Raw genomic sequence first — 20289 nt, forward strand, 5'->3', positions numbered from 1 at the left:
AATGTACAGACAAGAGTGATATGCATTACAAACCGGACACAATGGGAAGGACCAGGCCCCTTTGCTTCTTTCTTTTATCACTTGTTTATTACATCAGAGAAATACACATTTTAAGACAAAATTTAACTACATGAGCTATTGCTCCCAGTAAAGGTTAACATAAGCAGTGACAAAACTTAGTTGTCTTAAGGGTTTCTGCTGGCAAGAAATTTTAAGGAGGCAATGTAAGGTTTATATCAATTTAGCTCAAATGCGTAGCTAGTGATTGAATCACGACACAGACACTTCAACAATTTCGGTAACAAATAAATAGCGTGAATTTGTACTCACAGTAACCAACTAATCAACAGCCTTGCCATTGAATAAATAGTAGGCCATTTGGAACGAATTAGCAACATCCCGCAACTAGGGGAGTTAATACCAACAATCTTTAAATGTCTTGCTCCCCATTAAATAAACAAACTTATAGTAATTAAATGAATAACAAATCAAACACACTACGCTCCACTCAAACTCTTCACTGGAAGCCAATCCAAAATGAAGACTCCATTAACTGACTAGCACTGAAGTCACACTAAAGCTCATCTCTGTGTTCCCAGACACACATGGGGCAAACTTATACAAGACAAGATTTTGAAGGGAGCACATCAGTAAAACCGGTAGTGGAGCTAACTCGTGCCACTGAAAATTAAGGTACTAGACTGGGGCACAAGGTGGTATACAATGAGGTTGCCTTAGTGCTATACTACACTCCAAAATATTAATTCAAATGGCCAATTCAAAATTAAGTACACATAAACCAGCATTAATTAACGAGGAGTGACACCAGGTCACTCAAAGGGATGACAACACTTAATTGAAAAGACAAATGCCGAAAGAGGCAGTAACATCAAACACCTTCTCCAAGTTTTAACCAGGAGGCACTTCTTGCAATACAAGTAAACATTTAACCAGGCACAAGGAAGGAACCCTGCAGAGAAAATTCAAATAAAACCCCCAAAAGATTATAATGGACATGAACTCCAACTATTTAAATTTAAAAGAATTTGCTCTCCCCAAAGGCAGTGTAAATGCAAAAGCCACACTTAAGAGGCCACCAAAATTGGTTACAAAAGGTCTTATAAATTTGCTCCTTTTCTTTAAAGAAACACAAGACTGCTTAACTTCTGCTGGCTTCTGCTGGGCGTCAGGTATGGCTCATGTAGGATACACCAGGCAGCAACCCAAGCTAGGCAGTCGCAAGGCATGGTGAGCAAATTCAGGAGAACAGACAGGCAGGCAGCCAACACATATCCTCCATGCTGAACTGGCAGACCACATACAACCAACTCCATATATACGTGGTTGCTTCCACCTTGTACCTCGCGGCGTAAAACAACAAGGCAAGCAAAGATAAGAAACATCGAAGGGTCGATAATGGACATCCAAGAGACTGGTGCACCAGTAATGAGCACCACAGCTCAAAGAGTAATGTATTGTTTCACCTGCCTGACCAAACCTTGTACCTCCATGTTGTTGGACTGCGGAACAGGGGCCATAAATTCTCCTGGCAGAGTGAGACTTTCAGCATATAAAATTTCTCTAAGGATGATTTTAAGTTTTCCTTGTGGGCTGATCAAACTGCTAAAAACACCCAAAGCACTGCTTCCATCCACTAGTCATTCTGGCACTTGGAGTGCTGCTTTAAGGGTGCAGTGCCACTACTCCGTGAGACTATAATTTTCAATGTGATAGGGTCCACAGCTGCGATGAATTTTTTGAATTATTTCTTGAAGCCTTCAGCTGTCGTACTCTTTTATTTCCTGCATGATTGCACAATTTTGGCCTTAGGCCATTTTCAAGTATTTTATGGATGACTTTTTAGTAGCAGGTTATGTCATACACGTCAACTCCTGTGACATTATGTTATGCTCATAAAATACTTCAAGCAGTTCACGCTATTTTAGGAGCACATTACTCTGTGCTCTGGGGATGGTAAGTCATTGTCCTAAAGCATTGAACACTATATCATTTGCACAGTTCAGAAAACAGTTGTGATTCAAATTGGAAACCTTGGTCTGTGATAATGGACATGACACAACCAAACCATGCTATTCATGATTTAGAAGTGTTTCAGCTGTACTTTCTTCTGTCATAACCAAAAAAGACACTGTCTCTACCCATTGAGTGACTCAGTCTGTTGCTAAAAGGATATAACAATAGCCACTGGACTTAGGCGTCCCATGAGGTCGGCATGTACGTGTGGAAATGTCCTTTTTGGTATCGTATTTCTGCCATATTTGGGGAACTCATAATAATTGATCTTTTACTCTGGCAGCTGATGTACCAATATACTGCAGTGTGCCTTCACAAAATGTTGTGTGTCTGGCTTGCTGGCCAGTCAGACTCTGGGGTGCAAGATGTTGTGCAGAATGTCAAAAATTACATTGTGAAATTACTGGGTATAAACGGTGTTGAGTGATATCGCACCATAACTGCTTACCCATACTGGAGATTGTTATCTATTCCAATGTCCTTTTGGTGGTGTTGTGTCGCAAAAGTGCTGTGATTTGTGGACCCTGCAGCCTTGCCTCAGCCAGTTCATCACAGTCTGTACTGATGGTCATTATATTGACATGAGAGAGGAAGTTAACCATTACATTGCTGGTTCCCTTGATGTGTCATTCATCTTTTGTGAATTTTCCAACAAAGTCATGGTAGTGGAAGCAATGGAAGGTACAGTCTCTTGTTGGGTTGACGATTAAATGCACCAAAGGTCAATGATCTGTGAAAATTGCAAGGCGTAGTTCTTCCACGTCCTTGCAAAAGTGTTTCATTGCTTCACAGAGTGCCAATAACTCCCTGTCATAGATGGACCATATCTGTTGTGGGACTGTGAGTTTCTGCAAGAAGAACTAGAGTAATTGTTGCTGACCAGCTATATCTGATGAAAAACAGCACAATGGCAGTTTTGCTGGCACCCGTTGTAATATACAAGGTCACCAATGGTAGGGGATGGGCCAAGATAATGGTTTGGTGTAGGCAATCCTTTGTTTTATGAAATGCTTGTTGCATCTGATTGGTCCATTGCAGTGCTTGCTTGCCATAAGCATTCTTCATAGCTAAACCATCAGTTAATGGTACTTGGATTGCAGCTGCCTCTGGACTATGGTGACAACAGACATTTTTCATGCCTAGAAAATAACACAGTTCATGGAAAATTGTAAGTTGGGGCATATGCCTGATGAGGTCCATGTGTTCTTGTGTTGGTGTAATACCTGCACATATTACCAAGTGACCTAGAAAGGTTATCTCTTGTCTGTGTCTGTGACACTTTTCTTCATTGGTGACTATCCCAAATTGCTCCAAAGCCTTGAAGATTTGCCTGTGGTAATAATCATACTCTTCAGAAGAAGATGAGAATATGAGGTCATCCAAGCAGTGAGAGCAGAAAAGAAACTTATGGATAAACCTGTCAATGAAACATTGCCATGTCTGGGCAGCATTCTTCAACCCAAATGGCATGAAAAGAAATTCATACTGTTTGAATGGCATAATAATGGCTGTTTTAGCCATTTCTTCAGGAGCCATATGAATTTGTAAGTATGCCTTCTGACATCGAGAACACTGAAAACTGATGCACCAGCTAATGCATGGGCAAAATTCTGAATGTTGGGTACTGGGTATCTATCAGGGATTGTGTGAGAATTCAAAGCCCAGTAATACCTGTATATAACCTGTTGGAACTATCTTTTCTGGTACCAAATGAATGGGGGAAGCCCAAACACTATCCCAAAGTTGCACAATCCCTGAGTGCTATTGCACTGTCAATGACTGCCTTAGTGGTCCTAATTTGTCTGGAGCTAGTCGGCAAACCATGTGAAAAACAGGGGTTCCTGGCTTAGTACTGATTTTATGAACTGTATGGTCTTTTATGCTTATCTTTGCTCAAGGAGGGGCAGTGGACGACAGAGCACTGGTAATGCTGGGGCATTAGAGTTCTGCACTGACATTGGTGGTACTGACCTGAAAGGTTTCTCTTGAAACTCATGTGAAGGATGCCATAATAAACTTCAGAGTTTCTCCATGCCTCTGGTGGCAACTGATGACTCCAGCTGATTGATATATACTTGAACACATTGAATTGCATACTTGTTTGCTTGGTTCACATTCTCCTTGCCCTCTGTGTTGATTACATTTAATCTCAATAAGGTTCTAGTCAGCATCTCATCCAGATAAATAAACCATTTGTCACCACTGAAGTTTTTCATTACAGTGCAGATTTTCCACATCCTTTAAAATTGCTTATATGTATGGTGTCAGAACTGGTTATTCTTCTTCACAACATGTTATGATTTCCTTCAGATGAACCAGGTACTTGTTAGTATTGTCCCACTCTCTTCTTTTGTTGGTCAATGTTGATTGTAAAATTTATTTTTCTTCATATAATTTTGCATGTTCCACTTTCATGCCTTCACACTTTTAGTTCATATTAGCCAGTTTCAACTTCAAGTAACTGTAAGTATACATTAAATTTCTGCCTGTCATAGTGCTGGAAATTGTTGTGCTCACGTGTGAATATGTGTGGTCTGCTAATATACCTGGCACTGACTTTCCACTACTAGTGTGATAAAGTTTGCCATCTGCCAAGTCAGGAAAAGGTGAAACTGACAAAAAATTCACACCCATTAATGGCTCATTGCCCTCAGTTACTGTGAATTTCATTGTGATAGGTTCACATAGATCAAGCTCCAATGTACAAACAGTCAGGACATATAGTTTGATGGGTGTGTCATTCACAGTTTGCAGCTGCAGCTGCAGGAGAAACTGTGAAACTTTTGAGTTTTTAGTTTCAAAATGGTGCTCACCTCCGTGCCTGTGTCTATGAGCAAATATTGGTTTCTCTTCTTGTTTAGGATGTATAACCTGTAGTTGTCCCAAAATGGTTGAGGTAAACTAGTTTGGCTCACTCATTTGGAATGCAGGACCTCTTGAAACGTGCCCCAACATATATTGTCTACTGGAGATCACTCCTGGAGTTTGGGTGATAGCAAGGTGCTGAACATTTGTGTCCTGTCCTTGTTGGCTATGAGTTTCCTGTCAAGAACAGTTGTTGATTGGAATTCTCCTTGGGTACAGCTGTCTGTTATTTACATGTGGTGTCACTGTAATTTCCCTCCATACTTGCTCGGCACTCTTCGGCAAATCATTGCCACTGTATATGGTCTTGCTACTTCCATTGCAGTAATGCCGTTTTTGTTGGAGAGCAAAAATTCTATCAGCCACATGCAGTCTGCCTTCTTACATATCGCATTCATGAAAAATCATTGAAGACTGTATTCATAGAGGCAGTTTACTTGACCATATATCCTGGGTGTGTCATCCGACATGAGTACCGGATCTGTTAATTCACGTAAATGTCTCCAAAACTGGAAAGGTGTTCTGCTGTCCAGTTTCTTTGTGCCTGTACCAGTTGCTCAGCTGTTTTGATACAACTGTTGAAGGAAACTAGACTTTCCTGTGTCAGATTTGCCAGTGCCAAAAGGTGACTAAATCACATCACTAATAAGAAACATATAGTCACTAATACTACTTATTAAAGAGGAAAAGTTTGAAGTGTCATCTACAGCATCATGACTTGTGTGTATAGTCTCTGCAACAACAAACAATGTACATGGATTGTACAGTTGAAATGGAGGTGGATTAGGTAGAGAATGCCATTAAGCAGAAACTTCATGGAAAATTTATGGTGTTAAGTTTTGGGATCCAAGCCCTTTTGGCATATGAAACCCTTCTTGGTTGTGCACAGTGTGGAATAACACCTGGAAATTTTCTCCTGTAACCCAGCCAGCTGGGCTCACATGGTCGAAGAAATGGATTTGACTGCAGTGTTCTCAGCATGGAAGGACAAAGGAATTGATGTGAGATATTGTGATACTGCGAAATTGTAGGAAAAACAGAATCATCCACATAAACGCTGTTCTGTACATGGATAACCAGATCAGTATCATTTGTAAAGTCACTGAGAGGAATAGGCTGTGCTACTGTTGCTTCATGTGGTCATTATCACATGCAGGGGGTGAAATGTAGGAACTTTCTGATTTCTCTACGTACATTGTCTGTTCAATATCATTCACTACATGTTGAGGGCCAAATAGGATACCACTGGGATGGAAGAAAGGTCCAAGTAACAGGTCTTCACTGCAATGAGCACTTGTAACTGTGATGTACTCTGTTGTATATTTCAGAGGTTGATACAAAATTCTGCATGCATGTCATTGGTTACCCATGTAGAAAATCCCAATGAATAGGTATCCAAGTAACACCTGCATGTAGAAGAGCCAATTTATAGTACTTCATTCCATAATTCACCAAGCACATATGCCGAGAACATTCTCATAAGAAAGGTATAAATAACCAACTAACACTAAGTTAACCTGTGAAGATAAAATCAACTCAAAGAAACCAGTCATGATGAGATAGTTGTGCACTATCGATACTGTGTGAGTGTGAAGTCCCCACACTTATTTCTGCTATTTGACTATTTTTTCTATAATGTATATTCATCTGCAAGTGGTTGGTATGCAGTATTATTTAAATATTTAGTAACATTTAAAATACCTGATACATGTCACTTTGATGTAGCATACAAGTGATCCAGGAAACACAAAACAAACTAATTCACAAACAAACAGTCCACCCTGATAGCTGAGTGGTCAGCATGACAGAACGTCAATTCTAAGGGCCCGGATTCGATTCCCTGCTGGGTCGAAGATTTTCTCCATTCAGAGACTGGGTGTTGTGTTGTCTTCATCATCATTTCATCCCCATCCAGCACACGGGTCGCCCAATGTGGTGTCGAATGTAATATCTTGATATTTCTCCTACCTTTCTATATACATTCTGCATCAGGATTCCATCTATTTTCATGTTCCTTTGTTTGTCTTCTATTTCTTTTTAGTTTTACTTGATTAAATCTGTACTCCTAAATATTGTTAATTTTCCTTTGTGCCTTCTTGTTATTTCCTCCGTGTTTTTTTATTCATTTTAGCTCCTTTCCACCTTCCATCTTGCCCACACACATTTCCCACTAATTTTTAAAGCTTTGAACTGTGACTTACCCCTTGCCTTCTTTCTCTCCTGATCCATGATTTAGTGTAAGTTTCATTCTCTTGTGAATATAGTCTTTTTCTGTTCCTCATTGTTATTCAGATAAACAATTTTCAAAAAATTAAAAAAATGAGATGCAATACATTTTAAAATATATACATACCTTGTATAAAATTACAAAGGGACTACTTACTTTCAGGAAGCAATAATTCCAGTAGTGCCCATAAACCCATTAAAACAAAAAAATAGTAGTCTTCAGAACTACTAGTTCATTTCTCTGGGAGGAAAGACATAAATGTGAGGGCAGTAATAAAGGAGTGGCAGATCCCAAGAAGAGAGAGATCTATCTATTGAGAGGAGAAAATCAAAGAGCAAAGATGGCATATTGTTAAAAACCTTGCCAGCTTCAGTGCAGGAATAGTATAAGAATAATAGCAGAGTGAGAACTGAATATGAATAGAGGGAGAGAAATGAAAAACAAATTAAGTGCAATTAAAACATGAAAAAGAGATGGAGGGAAAAAACAGATGAGGGGGGGGGGGAGTGGGGGGGGGGGGACCCATGTTCCGGATGGTAACACATTTGCATCACTCGGGGTGGAGGGCCAAAAGGAAAGTTTGGGGGGCTCATCTGAGATGTGGAAGCGCCCTTGTCTGTAGCTATTGGAGGTGAAGGGGTAGTTGTATTGTTAATTGTGGCTCACATCAGCACCAACAACACTAGTTGCATGGTTTCTGAGGCCCTCCTCAGTTCACATAGGTGACTGGTAAAAGTGGAGGCTGCTGGCTTCACACACACAGCAATTTGCAGCATTGTTCAGAGAGTTGATCAGGGTCTTTTGGTTTGGAGTCAAGTGGAGGATCTCAACCAAAGGCTTCATTGACTCTGTGACACTCGGCTGCAGATTTCTAGACCTACATTATGGGTTGGCATTTGTAGGATTCTCCTTGATAAGTCACGGGTGCAGTACATAAATTAAGCTGCTACTCAGGTAGCAGAGTACTTGTGGAGTACACATGAGGGTTTTTCAGGCTAGGCGGTAGTATGAAGCACTCTGACAAATAATTGCCAGCCAGTAGGCAGAAAGGGAAGATAGACCATGTTCAGAATAAAAACACTTAAGACTGTCAAAATTTTATAAGTAAATTGCCGAAATATATGTAATAAAGTTGCCAAATTTATTGCTGTCCAGGAAAGTTCTCATACTCAATTATATATTGCTAAAATATATGTAACAAAGTTGCCAAATTTATTGCTGTCCAGGAAAGTTCTCATACTCAATTATTCCTGGGACTGAGAGCTGGCTGAAACCCGAAGTGGAAAACTGAGATATTTAGTAAGTCATGGAACATATATCAGAAAGACATATTAGATGCCATAGGAGGGGGAGTGTTCATTGGAGTTGACACAAATATTGTCTCTATTGAGGTAGAAATTGAGTGACAGTGAAGTTATCTGGTTGCATATAACAAGTCTAGGTGAAACCAAATTGATTGCTGAATGTTTCTACTGACCATCTGATTCTGTGTGACAGTTGTAAAGTCATTCAAATGTAGCATCTAAAAGCACTGTTCATGCAATACAAGTTGGAGGCAACTTTCACCTACCAAGTATAGACAGAGATGTCTATGGATTCATTGCAGGGGGCACAGATAGACAGTCATATGAAGTACTTTTGAACACGTTTTCTGAATTCCGTCTTGAGCGGCAATGGAAATATCTTAGACCCTGTAGTTATAAACAGGCCAGACATTATCGACATCATCAGTATAGAGACAGGGATTAGTGACCATGATGTCATTATAGCAACTATGGATTTGAAAATTAATAAGTCAGTCAAGAAGGCTAGGAGAGTATTTTTGCTAGAAATAATATATAAGCAGTTGTTGACATCTCCCTTAGACAGTGAATTGACTTGACTTAGTTTCATTAAGATGGATGTAGAGGAATTATGGACAAAGTTTAAGTAGATTATAAATTGTGGTCAGGAGAACTATGTCCCTAATAAGTGCATTAAGGACAGAAAAGATTTGCCATGCTTTAAGAATGAAATTTAGAAAATTCTGAGGAAGCAAATGCTGTTGCGCTCTTGGTTCAAAAGAGAATGTGTAAATGATGACAGGCAAAGGAAAGTAGAGATTCGTGCATCTGTGAGAAGATTTCTGCATGAGGCATACAACTACCACTGTCACACCATAGATAAAGATGTGACAGAGAACCCAAGAAAATTCTGCTCCTATGTAAAATCGCTAAGTGGGTCTAAGGTTTCCATCCAGTTAATTGATCACATTGTGTGGCAATAGGAGATAGACAAATGAAACCTGAAGTTCTAAATTTCACGTTTAAGAAATCATTCACAGAGGAGAAATGTACAAACTTACTGTCATTTGACCACTGAGCAAACTCCCATATAGATGACATAGTAATAAGCATCCCTAGTGTAGAGAAACAACTGAAAGAGTTGAAAACAAATAAGTTGCCAGCTCCAGATTGAATCCCAAATCAATTTTACAAAGAGTACTCTAAAGTGTTGGCCCTTACCTGGTTTGCATTTATCACAAATCTGTCACCCAGTGCAAAGTTCCAAGTGATTGGAAAGAAATGCAAGTGGCTTCTGTATAAGGGCAAAAGAATGGACCCACAAAATTACAGACCAATATCCCTAAAGTCAGTTTGCTGCAGAATCTTTGAACGTGTTCTCAGTTTGAAAATAATAAATCTTCTTAAGACAAGTTTTTAGGAAGCATTGTTTGTTTGAAACTCAGACTACCCTTTTCTCATGTGACATACTGCATACTATGGATGAAGGCAACAAACAGATTCCATATTTCTAGATTTCCAGAAAGCATTTGACACCATGCCCCATTGCAGACTATTAACAAAGATACAAGCAAATGGAATAGGTTTCCAGATATGTCAGTGGCTCAAAGATTACTGAAGTAATAGAACCCAGCATATTGTCCTCAAGAGCAAGTGTTCATCAGAGACAAGGATATCGTCAGGAGTGCCCCAGAAATGTGTGACTGCTATTATTTACTGTAGAGGGTGTTTCAGGAGTGATGGTCAATATTCAGGCATAAGATAGGAATGATCATTTGAAAGAAAAAAATCAAGTAAACATGGGCTCTAAAATGTTACCTTAAGAGCTAATGAACAATTCTTAATCTTCACTACTGTAGCAAATACCTTCTACTGCAAGCTTTTTGCTTTCCATATTTTTGGAAGTAGTAGTATGGACCAAAACAAGAAAAAAGTGCCATTAACATGTGCTCTAAAACGCATACCTTAAGAACTATGAGCACTTGTTCATCTTCACTATTCTGGAACACAATTCTTCTAATAACAAGTGCTTGTAACTTTTAAGGTATGCATTTTAGAGCACATGTTATTGGACATGTTTTCTTGCTTTGGTCCATACTACCACTTCTCAAAATATGGAGAGAAATAGCTTGCATTAGAAGAGATTTGTTTCACAGTATTGAAGATTAAGAGTAGCTCATAGCTCTTAAAGTATGCATTTTAGATCCCATGTTTACTTGACTTTATTGTTTCGAATGATCATTCTTGTCATATCCCTGAATATTGACCATCACTTTTGAAACACCCTGTATAAATAAATAGTCTGGCAGACAGGGTGGGCTGCAAGGTGCACTTGTTTGCTCATGATGTTGTGGTGTACCAAAGGTGTCGAAGTTGAGTGACTGTAGGAGGATACAAGATGACTTAGACAACATTTCTACTTGGTGTGATGAATGGGTGCAAGCTTTAAATGTAGAAAAATGTAAGTAAATGCAGAGATGAGTAGGTTTGGATGCAGCATTAGTACTGTCCTGCTTGACACAGTCAAGTCAGTTAAATATCTGGGCATAACATTGCACACTGAATGAAATGGTATGATCATATGAAGATTGTAATAGGGAAGGTGAATGATCGGCTTCAGTTTATTGGGAGAATTTTGTGAAAGTTCTTTCTATCCGTAAAGGAGACCGCATATACGATGCTCGTGTGACCTATTCTTGAGTACTGTTTGAGTGTTTGGGATCCATACCAGATTGGAATAAAGGAAAATATCGAAGTAATTCGGAGGTGGGCTGCTATATTTTTTACCAATAAGTCTGAACAATATGCAAGTGTTAAGGAGATGCTTCAGGGATTCAAATGGGAATGCCTGGAGGCAAGGTGAAGTTATTTTTGAGGAACACTAGCATTTGAAGCTGACTAGAAAATGATTGTACTCCTGCTCATGATCATGAAGATAAGATATGACGAGTTAGGGCTCATGCAGAGGTGTGTAGACAGTCTTTTCCCTTCACTCTTTTTGTAAGTGGTATTTTGCCTCTTTATAATTTTACTGTTTTCCCAAGTGAATTTCACTTTTGATACAATTAAATCTTGTGTAGTTGTTATAGTTTGTATTGTTGGTAAAATGACACAGTTTTACTGTCAGAAATATATAAGATATTTTCTTCAGCTGTTTGATTCAGTGTTTGGAGCAAATATTTTTCTTTCCACATGTAACAATTGCCACTTATTTTACATTTTCATTCACTCCTGTCCTTTTTCTCTTCCTGACAAAACAACGTTTTGAAAATTCAAAAAGCTAGAGTTTTGCAAATGTCTCCCCCCTCCCAACACTTTTTCTGCAAATTACATGTGGCCAGTCACAAATTCCCTTCCTGCACCAACCACTTCACATCAGAGTAGCACAACTTTTCCGAGTACCCAATGCACCCAGTGTCCTCAATATTTGTTGGATATATTTCACTCTTTGTCTTGCCCGTGCAGCTTTTAAGCTCTACAGGTCCGTCAAGTACCATGGGAGTTATCCTATATATCTTAGCACATGTCTTATCATCCTGTCCCTTCTTGTCAATGTTTTCTGCAAATTCATTTCTTTGCCAATTCTGTGCAGAGTCTCCTCATTTTTTTATCTTATGCCTTAACCAGAGTTAAAAACATTGTATGTATGTAGTTATTGAGAACCATTTTAATAATACTGATGCATTGTCAATTCTGTACAGCCTATGAAATTTCAAGTGGGAGCTACTACATTTGTCCATGAAGTTCGGGGGCTGAGGGAGCTGGAGCAGTTTGAATTCTGGGTGACTGCCTCTACTTCTGTAGGAGAGGGAGAAAGTCCAAAGCCAGTTACTCAGGCTCCAAATTCTAGAGGTAAAATAATGACAATTGTTCACTTTCTAAATTTTTCCACTCCCCCTAGTGCATGAGTAACAAATTGGAAACATAAAGCAACAGATCAGTAGACCATTTACTCCTCAATATCAAACAGAAGTAATTTGGAGCTATATTTTTCAAATTTCAATGGGCATTAAAAAAATTCTTTTCATTTAGTATATAATTCAGCTCAAGGAAAATCCAGCTGACTAAAACAGTGCCAATTTTGTTAGCATTTCTTGATACTAAATTTGGAAAATGTTATAGGATGTTGATACCAAGTAGTGAAGACATGAAACATTGAAAATTAAAGTTTTTCACAACAAATGATACTTATAAACAAACATACATTTGGGTATAGCATAAAGTAACTTATCTCCACTACAGGCGTTCTTCTAGCCATTTAGATAGAACTAGAAACCACATAAATTTTACTAAAGAGGAAGGAATAAGAAGCTTAAGTAAATGGTTTATTGCAATACCTTGAAGCCTTCGTCACCACACACTGCTGATGTTTCTTTCTCTTACAGCTCCAGCCCGTATTGCGTCCTTTTCCCAGGTGTTATATATTCCACTGAAGATGAATGCTGTTCTAAACTGCATTGCTGTTGGAAATCCTACTCCAAGCATCCGTTGGCTTTATAAGAAGAAAACCATGAAATCTAGTCCAGGATTTACTATATTACAGGACTCACTCAAAATTGCAAGTAAGTATTCTGCTTTGCTTATAGTTTTCTAATTTTTGTGTGGGCTCTGCTCTGATTAAAATGTGAAATTACAAATAAAGACAATGAATGTGCATAAAATTTTATTAATCTCCACAGTAACATTATACTACAAACATCACTACATTTAGTGTGTGTTTTTTTCCGTGTATGACATAAAAAGCTGTTTTCAGCACAGTGCAAAAATTTGTTCAGCTTGATACACATATGAAAATAACAGTTTGTAATTGCATTTACTAGTATTTTTTAATATTCTAGGATAGATAATCATTACCAGGAACAACACTTGTATAAAATATCTAATTTGTGATAATATAAGACTCCTTTTGTCTGTCCAGAGCTGGAAAAGAGAAATGAAGGAAACTACTCATGTGTAGCAAAGAACTTGTTTGGTGAGGATCAAATTATGTATCAGATTATTGTGCTGCTACCTCCTGAATCTCCAATACTTGAAGTTGTTGACTCAGATCATAATAGTTTTGAAATGAAGTGGATGATACCAAAAGATGGAGGCACTACTCTTCAAGGTATGTGCAACTTATTTCACAATGCATTGTGGGACAATCATAATGCATGAATTTTCTGAGTGCAACAAACAAACTAACTATCTCTCTCTCTCTCTCTCTCTCTCTCTCTCTCTCTCTCTGAGAGGGAGAGAGCACTTGTTGTGCCCTTCAGTCGAGAGATGAGTTTGATGCAGCTGTCCATGCCAGTCAGTGTTATGTAAGTCTGTTCATTTCTGTGTAATTGCTGTGGCCTACATCCATCTGAACCTGCTTATTGTAGTTAAGCCTTGATCTCCCTCTACAATTTTAATCTACACACTATCCCCCATTACCAAATTATGTATTCCTTGATTCCTCCGGATATGTACTGTTTACTAAACCCTGCTTCGAGCCAGTTTGTGCCAGAAAGCACTTCCCTTCCCAATTCAACAAATGTTTTTTCATTAGTTAAAAGTAACTCTGTCTACCCAACTAATCTTCAAGATTCTTCTGTGACACTACATTTCAAAAGCTTCTCTTCTCCTATTGTCTGTACTGTTTATCACCCATGTTCCACTTCCATAGGAAGTTGTACTCCGTATAAGTACTTTAGAAAAGACTAAAACCTAAACTGATGTTTGATGCTAACTAATTCCTCTTTTACATAAACACATTTCTTGTTATTACAAGTGTGCATTTTGCACCCTCTTTACTTTGGCCATCAGCCCTTATTATGCTGCCCAGATAGCAAAACATATGTGCTACTTTTAGTGGCTCATTTTCTAATTACGAGGGCCGTTCAGAAAGTAACCTCCGGTTGATTTAAAAAAATACACCAAGTTAAATAAAAATATTTTAATATATACATCTTACAACTACATCTTTGCACTATTTTTGTACATAGTCTCCATAGCAATTGAGGCACTTATCGTATCTCTTCACAAGCTTTGAACTTCCTTCTGCATAAAAATCACCCGCTTGTGCTTGGAGCCAGCCTGTGACCGCATCTTTGAGCTCTTCGTCGTCATCAAACCGCTGTGACCCGAGCCATTTCTTCAAATGCATGAAGAGGTGATAATCACTTGGCGGCAGGTCTGGGCTGTAAGGTGGATGGTTGATAACGTCCCACTTGAAGGACTCAAGAAGGCCCGTCGTTCTGTGAGCAGAGTGAGGACGGGCGTTATCGTGCAAAAAAACGGTACCAGAAGTCAGCATACCACGGCGTTTGTTCTGTATAGCCCGTCGTAACTTTTTTATTGTTTCACAGTACACGTCTTGATTAATGGTCGTACCACGTTCCATGAATTCAACCAATAACACCCCTTTGGCATCCCAAAACACCGTTGCCATCAGTTTTCTGGCAGAAAAATCTTGCTAGGCTTTTCTTGGTTTGGTAGGCGAATTTGAATGTGCCCACATCTTTGATTGTTCTTTTGTCTCAGGGTTCACGTCACCGGTCACGATTCTGTTTAACAATGGTTCTCCTTCGTCCTCATAACGTGACAGAAAGTCTAATGCAGAGGCCATTCTTTGAGTTTTGTGGTGGTCGGTAAGAATTTTGGGCACCCATCGTGCACAGAACTTACAGTAACCCAATCTTGCTGTCACTATCTCGTACAAGAGAGTCTTAGAAATCTGTGGAAAACCAGTAGACAACTCCGACATTGAGAAACGTCGATTTTCACGAACTTTTGCATCAACTGTCTGAACGAGTTCGTCAGTCACCAACGATGGTCTACCACACCTCTCTTCATTATGAACGTTTTCTCGTCCACTTTTAAATAAACGTACCCATTCACGGACAACTCCTTCACTCATAACTCTTGGTCCGTACACGGCACAAAGCTCACGTTGAATAGCTGCTGCAGAATATCCTTTGGCTGTAAAAAACCTTATGACAGCACGCACTTCACATTTGGCGGGGTTTTCTATTGCAGCACACATTTCAAACTGCCACAAAAACTAAACTAGCGCAGGTACGACGTTCACTCGACCACGGCTTGATGCCGACTGACCTGTTGAGTGCGTGAACGCACAGATGGCATCGCTACTCCCCCCACAACCCGCACTGTGACTGATCGGAGGTTACTTTCTGAACCGCCCTCGTAAATTCCCTCAATGTTGGCTACTTTTTACTTTTGTTGATGTTCATCGTGTAACCTTGTTCCAAGTCCTATCCTCTGAATTCAACTTGTCTTCCACATTTTTTGCTGCCTCTGACAGAATGAGAATGTGATTAAAAAACCTCAGAATTTTAATTTCTTCAGCCTTAATTTAATTCGCTTTCCAAACTTCTCCTTAGTTTCCTTTATTGATTGCTCAAAGTACAGACTGAAAACATTGTGAAGATAGGGCTTCAAATGTGTCTGACTTATTTTTTAAATTACTGGTTCCTTTCATGTCCTTCAATCCTAATAGCTGCATTCTGGTTTTCTGTACAAATCATAAATAGCCTTAAGTTCCTTGATTTTTACCCCTGATTACTTCAGAAATATGTAGAGTGTTTCCTGATAAACATTGTCAAAGAAGTTTCCTAAAACTACAGATCCTATATATGCATTAGAAATTTTGTTATGATTGTACAGTTACTGCTTTCATCTAACTAGAAATTTTCCTATCACTTTGGATTTTACAAGATCTTATGGTACTGACTTTTAGGCTCTTGTTACTAAAATATTTAATCACTTCTGATGTCCTATTTGTTAAAACTGTGTTATCTCCTTATCATCACCACCAAAAAACAGCAGAGAGATGTTCTGAGTGTAAAGTAATCACATGGGTACTAGACGGTTGTACATGCAAGAAAAGGAAATGTACCAGTATCGATCACTGTGGGACACGCTGCATTACTATTTTAGTCAGAGTGAATGTTGAGGTTTCTCACCTCATTTTGATCATTTGTATTTGTGGATTGTTTACAGTAATCTTAATGAATTCTTGCACAAATTTCACATGTTTTTAAGCAAAGCAAGCCAGTGAAAACACGATGTTTTTGTACGTGGAGACTTTAGCATTGGCTTCCTCACCCATAATAAAAATATGAGGATATTATTTAGTCTTGCAAAATCTAATAATCTGCATGGCCTGGTAAATGAGTCCACCAGAATAAAACCTGCAACAAAGTTGCTAACCAATTCTTGTAAATAGAAATAAACTTAGTGTAACACTCCCAAGTATGGAATGCAGGATTCAGTGATCTCCAGACTTTCATGCTAAATGTCAGTGTAAAGAAAGTTACATCAGACCCCATCCCACCTAAAACTTTATGAAGGTATTACACCCAGACTAACTCAAACAAACTAAATTGCCTCCTAAATAAAGAAAAGTGGGCAAAGATATATGCAATCAATGATGTCAACTAAAATTTCTTGACACAATGGCCCATCATTTTTAATGTGTAATTAACCATTTATATAAGAATGTAAAATGACCATGTACAACATACTGTTAATAGTAGTAGTAGTAGTAGTAGTAGTAATATTAATAATAATAACAATAACAATCATCATCATCCCCCTGAAAAGGCACTTCAAAAAAAGAAAAAGAAAGAAAAAGAAAAGTGAGGGTTACAGGAATGTGGTTACATTAGCTATATAAACCTCCTGCTTACTCCCTAAGTTACATAAACAAAACTAATGAAACTTGCAACTACTCAAATATTATAAAAACAACATATATATCCTACAAAGAGTGATAAGACAAGCTAAAAGGGTATACAATGATGAGTGCATTGACAAATCTAATGACAAAGTAAAATCAAGGAGGAATACAAGCACCAAATAAACTGGTATAGACATGTGTATTCAAATACAGAGATATGTAAACAGGCAGAACATGGCACTGCAGTTGGCAGTTGCTATATAAGACAACAACTGTCTGGCGCAGTTGTTAGATTTATTACTGCTGCTACAATGGCACGTTATCAAGATTTAAGTGAGTTTGAATGTGGTTTTATAGTTGGCGCAAGAGTGATGGGACACAGTATCTCTGAGGCAGCGATGAAGTGGGGATTTTCCCGTATGACCAATTCACGAGTGTAGTGAATATCAGGAATCTGGTAAAACATCAAATCTCCTACATCGCTGCGGCCAGAAAAAGATCCTGTGAAAATGGGAACAACGACTGCACAGAATTGTTCAGTGTTACAGAAGTGCAACCCTTCCACAAATTTCTGCAGATTTCAATGCTGGGCCATCAACAAGTGTGAGCGTGCAAACCATTCAAGGAAACATCATCGATATGGGCTTTCGGAGCTGAAGGCCCACTCATGTACCCTTAATGACTGCACAACACACAGCTTTATGTCTCACCTGAGCCTGTCAACAATGACATTGGACTGTTGATGACTGGAAACATGTTGCCTGGTCAGACGAGTTTCATTTCAAATTGTAGTGAGTGGATGGATGTTTACATTTATGGAGACAGCCTCATGAATCCATGGACCATGCATGTCATTAGGGGACTGTTCAAGCTGGTAGAGGCTCTGAATGGTGTGGAGGTGTGTGCAGTTGGAATGATATGGGATTCCTGCTACATCTAGATACAACTGTGACAGGTGATACATATGTAAGCATCCTTTCTGATCCCTGCAGTCATTCATGTCCATTGTGCATTCCAACGGACTTGCACAATTCCAGCAGGACATGTGACATCCCACATGTTCATAATTGCTGCAGAGTAGCTCCAGACACACTCTTCTGAGTTTAAATACTTCTGCTGGCCACCAAACTCTCCAGATATGAATATTATTGAGCATATCTGGGATGCCTTGCAACGTACTGTGCTCCACCCCCTGATACTCTTACGAATTTATGGGCAGCCCTGCAGGATTCATAGTGTCAATTCCGTCCAGCACTACTTCAGACATTAGCCAGTTCCATGTACGTCATGTTGCGGCACTTCTGTGTGCTCGTGGGTGCCCTACTCAGTATTAAGCAGGTGTACCAGTTTCTTTGCTTCTTCAGTGTATTATAAAAAGGAATAAAGGGGAAAACAAAGTAATGCACTGAAACATAGAAATTAAACAAAATAATGAGATGATAACTAATTCTGAAGCTGTGGTAACCACTTTCAACAAACTCTTCACAAGTATCCTGAAGCTGTGCTGACTAACTGAGACAAACAATCATAGCAGATGAATTGGTTAAAAATGACCCAAACATAAAACATCAGCCAGTAAACCAGAAAATTCACATGTGAACAGAGTCAATATTCATTACTACAGTCACTAAATATGATGATGTAAAAGGCCTCAGAGGGTTAAAAAATTCTTATTCAGTTGGCATTGATGGAATTCTAGCAACTTTCACCCAGAATTATGCACACGTTATTGCTGAACCACTAGGTCATCTCCATGACTGTTGTTTCCAGGCAGATGCCTTCCTAGCCACTGAAAATATCTAAAGTCAATTCCTATTTTCAAAAAAGGTGGTAATAAACACATGAAAAACTCTAGGCCTATCATAATTTCATCCTGCTTCTCTATAGCATTTGAAAACATTATGTGCAACAAACTAATGAGCTTCATTGACAAAAAGGTATACACTGAGGTGACAAAAGTCATGGGGTACCTCCTTATATCACGTCAGACCTTCTTTTCCCCAGCATGGTGCAGCTACTTGATGTGGCACATACTCCACAAGTCCTTGAAAGTCCCTTGCAGAAATACTGAGCCATGCTGCCTCTACAGCCATCCATAACTGCGAAAGTGTTTCTGGTGCAAGATTTTGTGCACAAATTGACCTCTTAATTATGTCTAATACATGCTCAATGGGGTTCATATTGGGCAAATCATAGCAGCCAAATCATTCACTTAAACTGTCCAAAATGTTTTTCAAACCAGTCGCCAACAATTGTGGCCTGGTGACGTGGCACATTTTCATCCATAAAAATTCCATCATTGTTTGGAAACACAAAGTACACAAATGGCTGCAAATGGTCAATGATTGATTCAGTTGGACCTGAGGACCCATTCCATTCCATGTAAACAAGGCCCATGTCATGGACCCACAATCAGTTTACACAGTGCCTTATTGACAACTGAGGTCCATGGCTTTGTGGGGTCTACACCACACTCAAACCCTACCATCAGCTCTTAATACCAACTGAAATCAAGACTCATCTGATCAGACCACTGTTTTTGAGTCATCTGGGGCCCAACCGTCATGGTCATGAGCCCCAGAGAGGTGTTGCAGGTGATGCTGTGCAGTTAGCAAAGGCATTCACATAGGTCGTCTGCTGCCATTGCCCATTAATGCCATATTCTGCGACACTGTCCTGATAGATACATTCAACATATATCCCAGATTGATTTCTGTGGTTATTTCATGCAGTGTTGCTTTTCTGTTGGTGCTGACAACTCTATGCAGATGCTGCTGCTCTCGGTCATTAATCAAAGGCCATCGGCCACTGCATTGTCTGTGTTGAGAGGTAATTCCTGAAATTTGATATTCTCAGTACACTCTTGACACTGGATCTCAGAATACTGAATACCCTATTCCCTCACAATTTCTGAAATAGAATGTCACATCCATCTAGCTCCAACTACCATTCTGCATTCAAAGTCTGTTAATTCCCATCATGCGGCCATAATCATGTTGGGAAGTTTTTCGCGTGAATCACCCGAGCACAAGTGACAGTTTCACAAATGCACTTGCACTGTCATACCACGTGTTCGCAATACTGCCACCATCTGTATATGTGCTTATTGCTAACCCATGACTTTTTTCACCTCATTGTACTGAGTACTGTATACCTCAACATGGGTTTAGAAACAATGAATCTATAGAAACTACTGTAAATGACTGCATTAATAT

At 39.1% G+C, this 20289-nt stretch overlaps 1 protein-coding gene across 1 annotated transcript in view; it reads left to right on the plus strand.

The window, feature by feature from the left end:
• The window catches only part of LOC126143752 (Down syndrome cell adhesion molecule-like protein Dscam2), a 726918-nt gene that overhangs the window by 620918 nt on the left and 85711 nt on the right, over positions 1 to 20289 (plus strand). Inside the window, exons 26-28 of the mRNA XM_049915449.1 lie at positions 12111 to 12261; positions 12795 to 12971; positions 13328 to 13516. Of these exons, the coding sequence (XP_049771406.1) occupies positions 12111 to 12261; positions 12795 to 12971; positions 13328 to 13516 (517 nt within the window). The remainder of the gene's footprint in view (positions 1 to 12110; positions 12262 to 12794; positions 12972 to 13327; positions 13517 to 20289) is intronic.

Source organism: Schistocerca cancellata, chromosome 1 (genome assembly GCF_023864275.1).
Source record: "Schistocerca cancellata isolate TAMUIC-IGC-003103 chromosome 1, iqSchCanc2.1, whole genome shotgun sequence".
Lineage (NCBI taxonomy): Eukaryota > Metazoa > Arthropoda > Insecta > Orthoptera > Acrididae > Schistocerca > Schistocerca cancellata.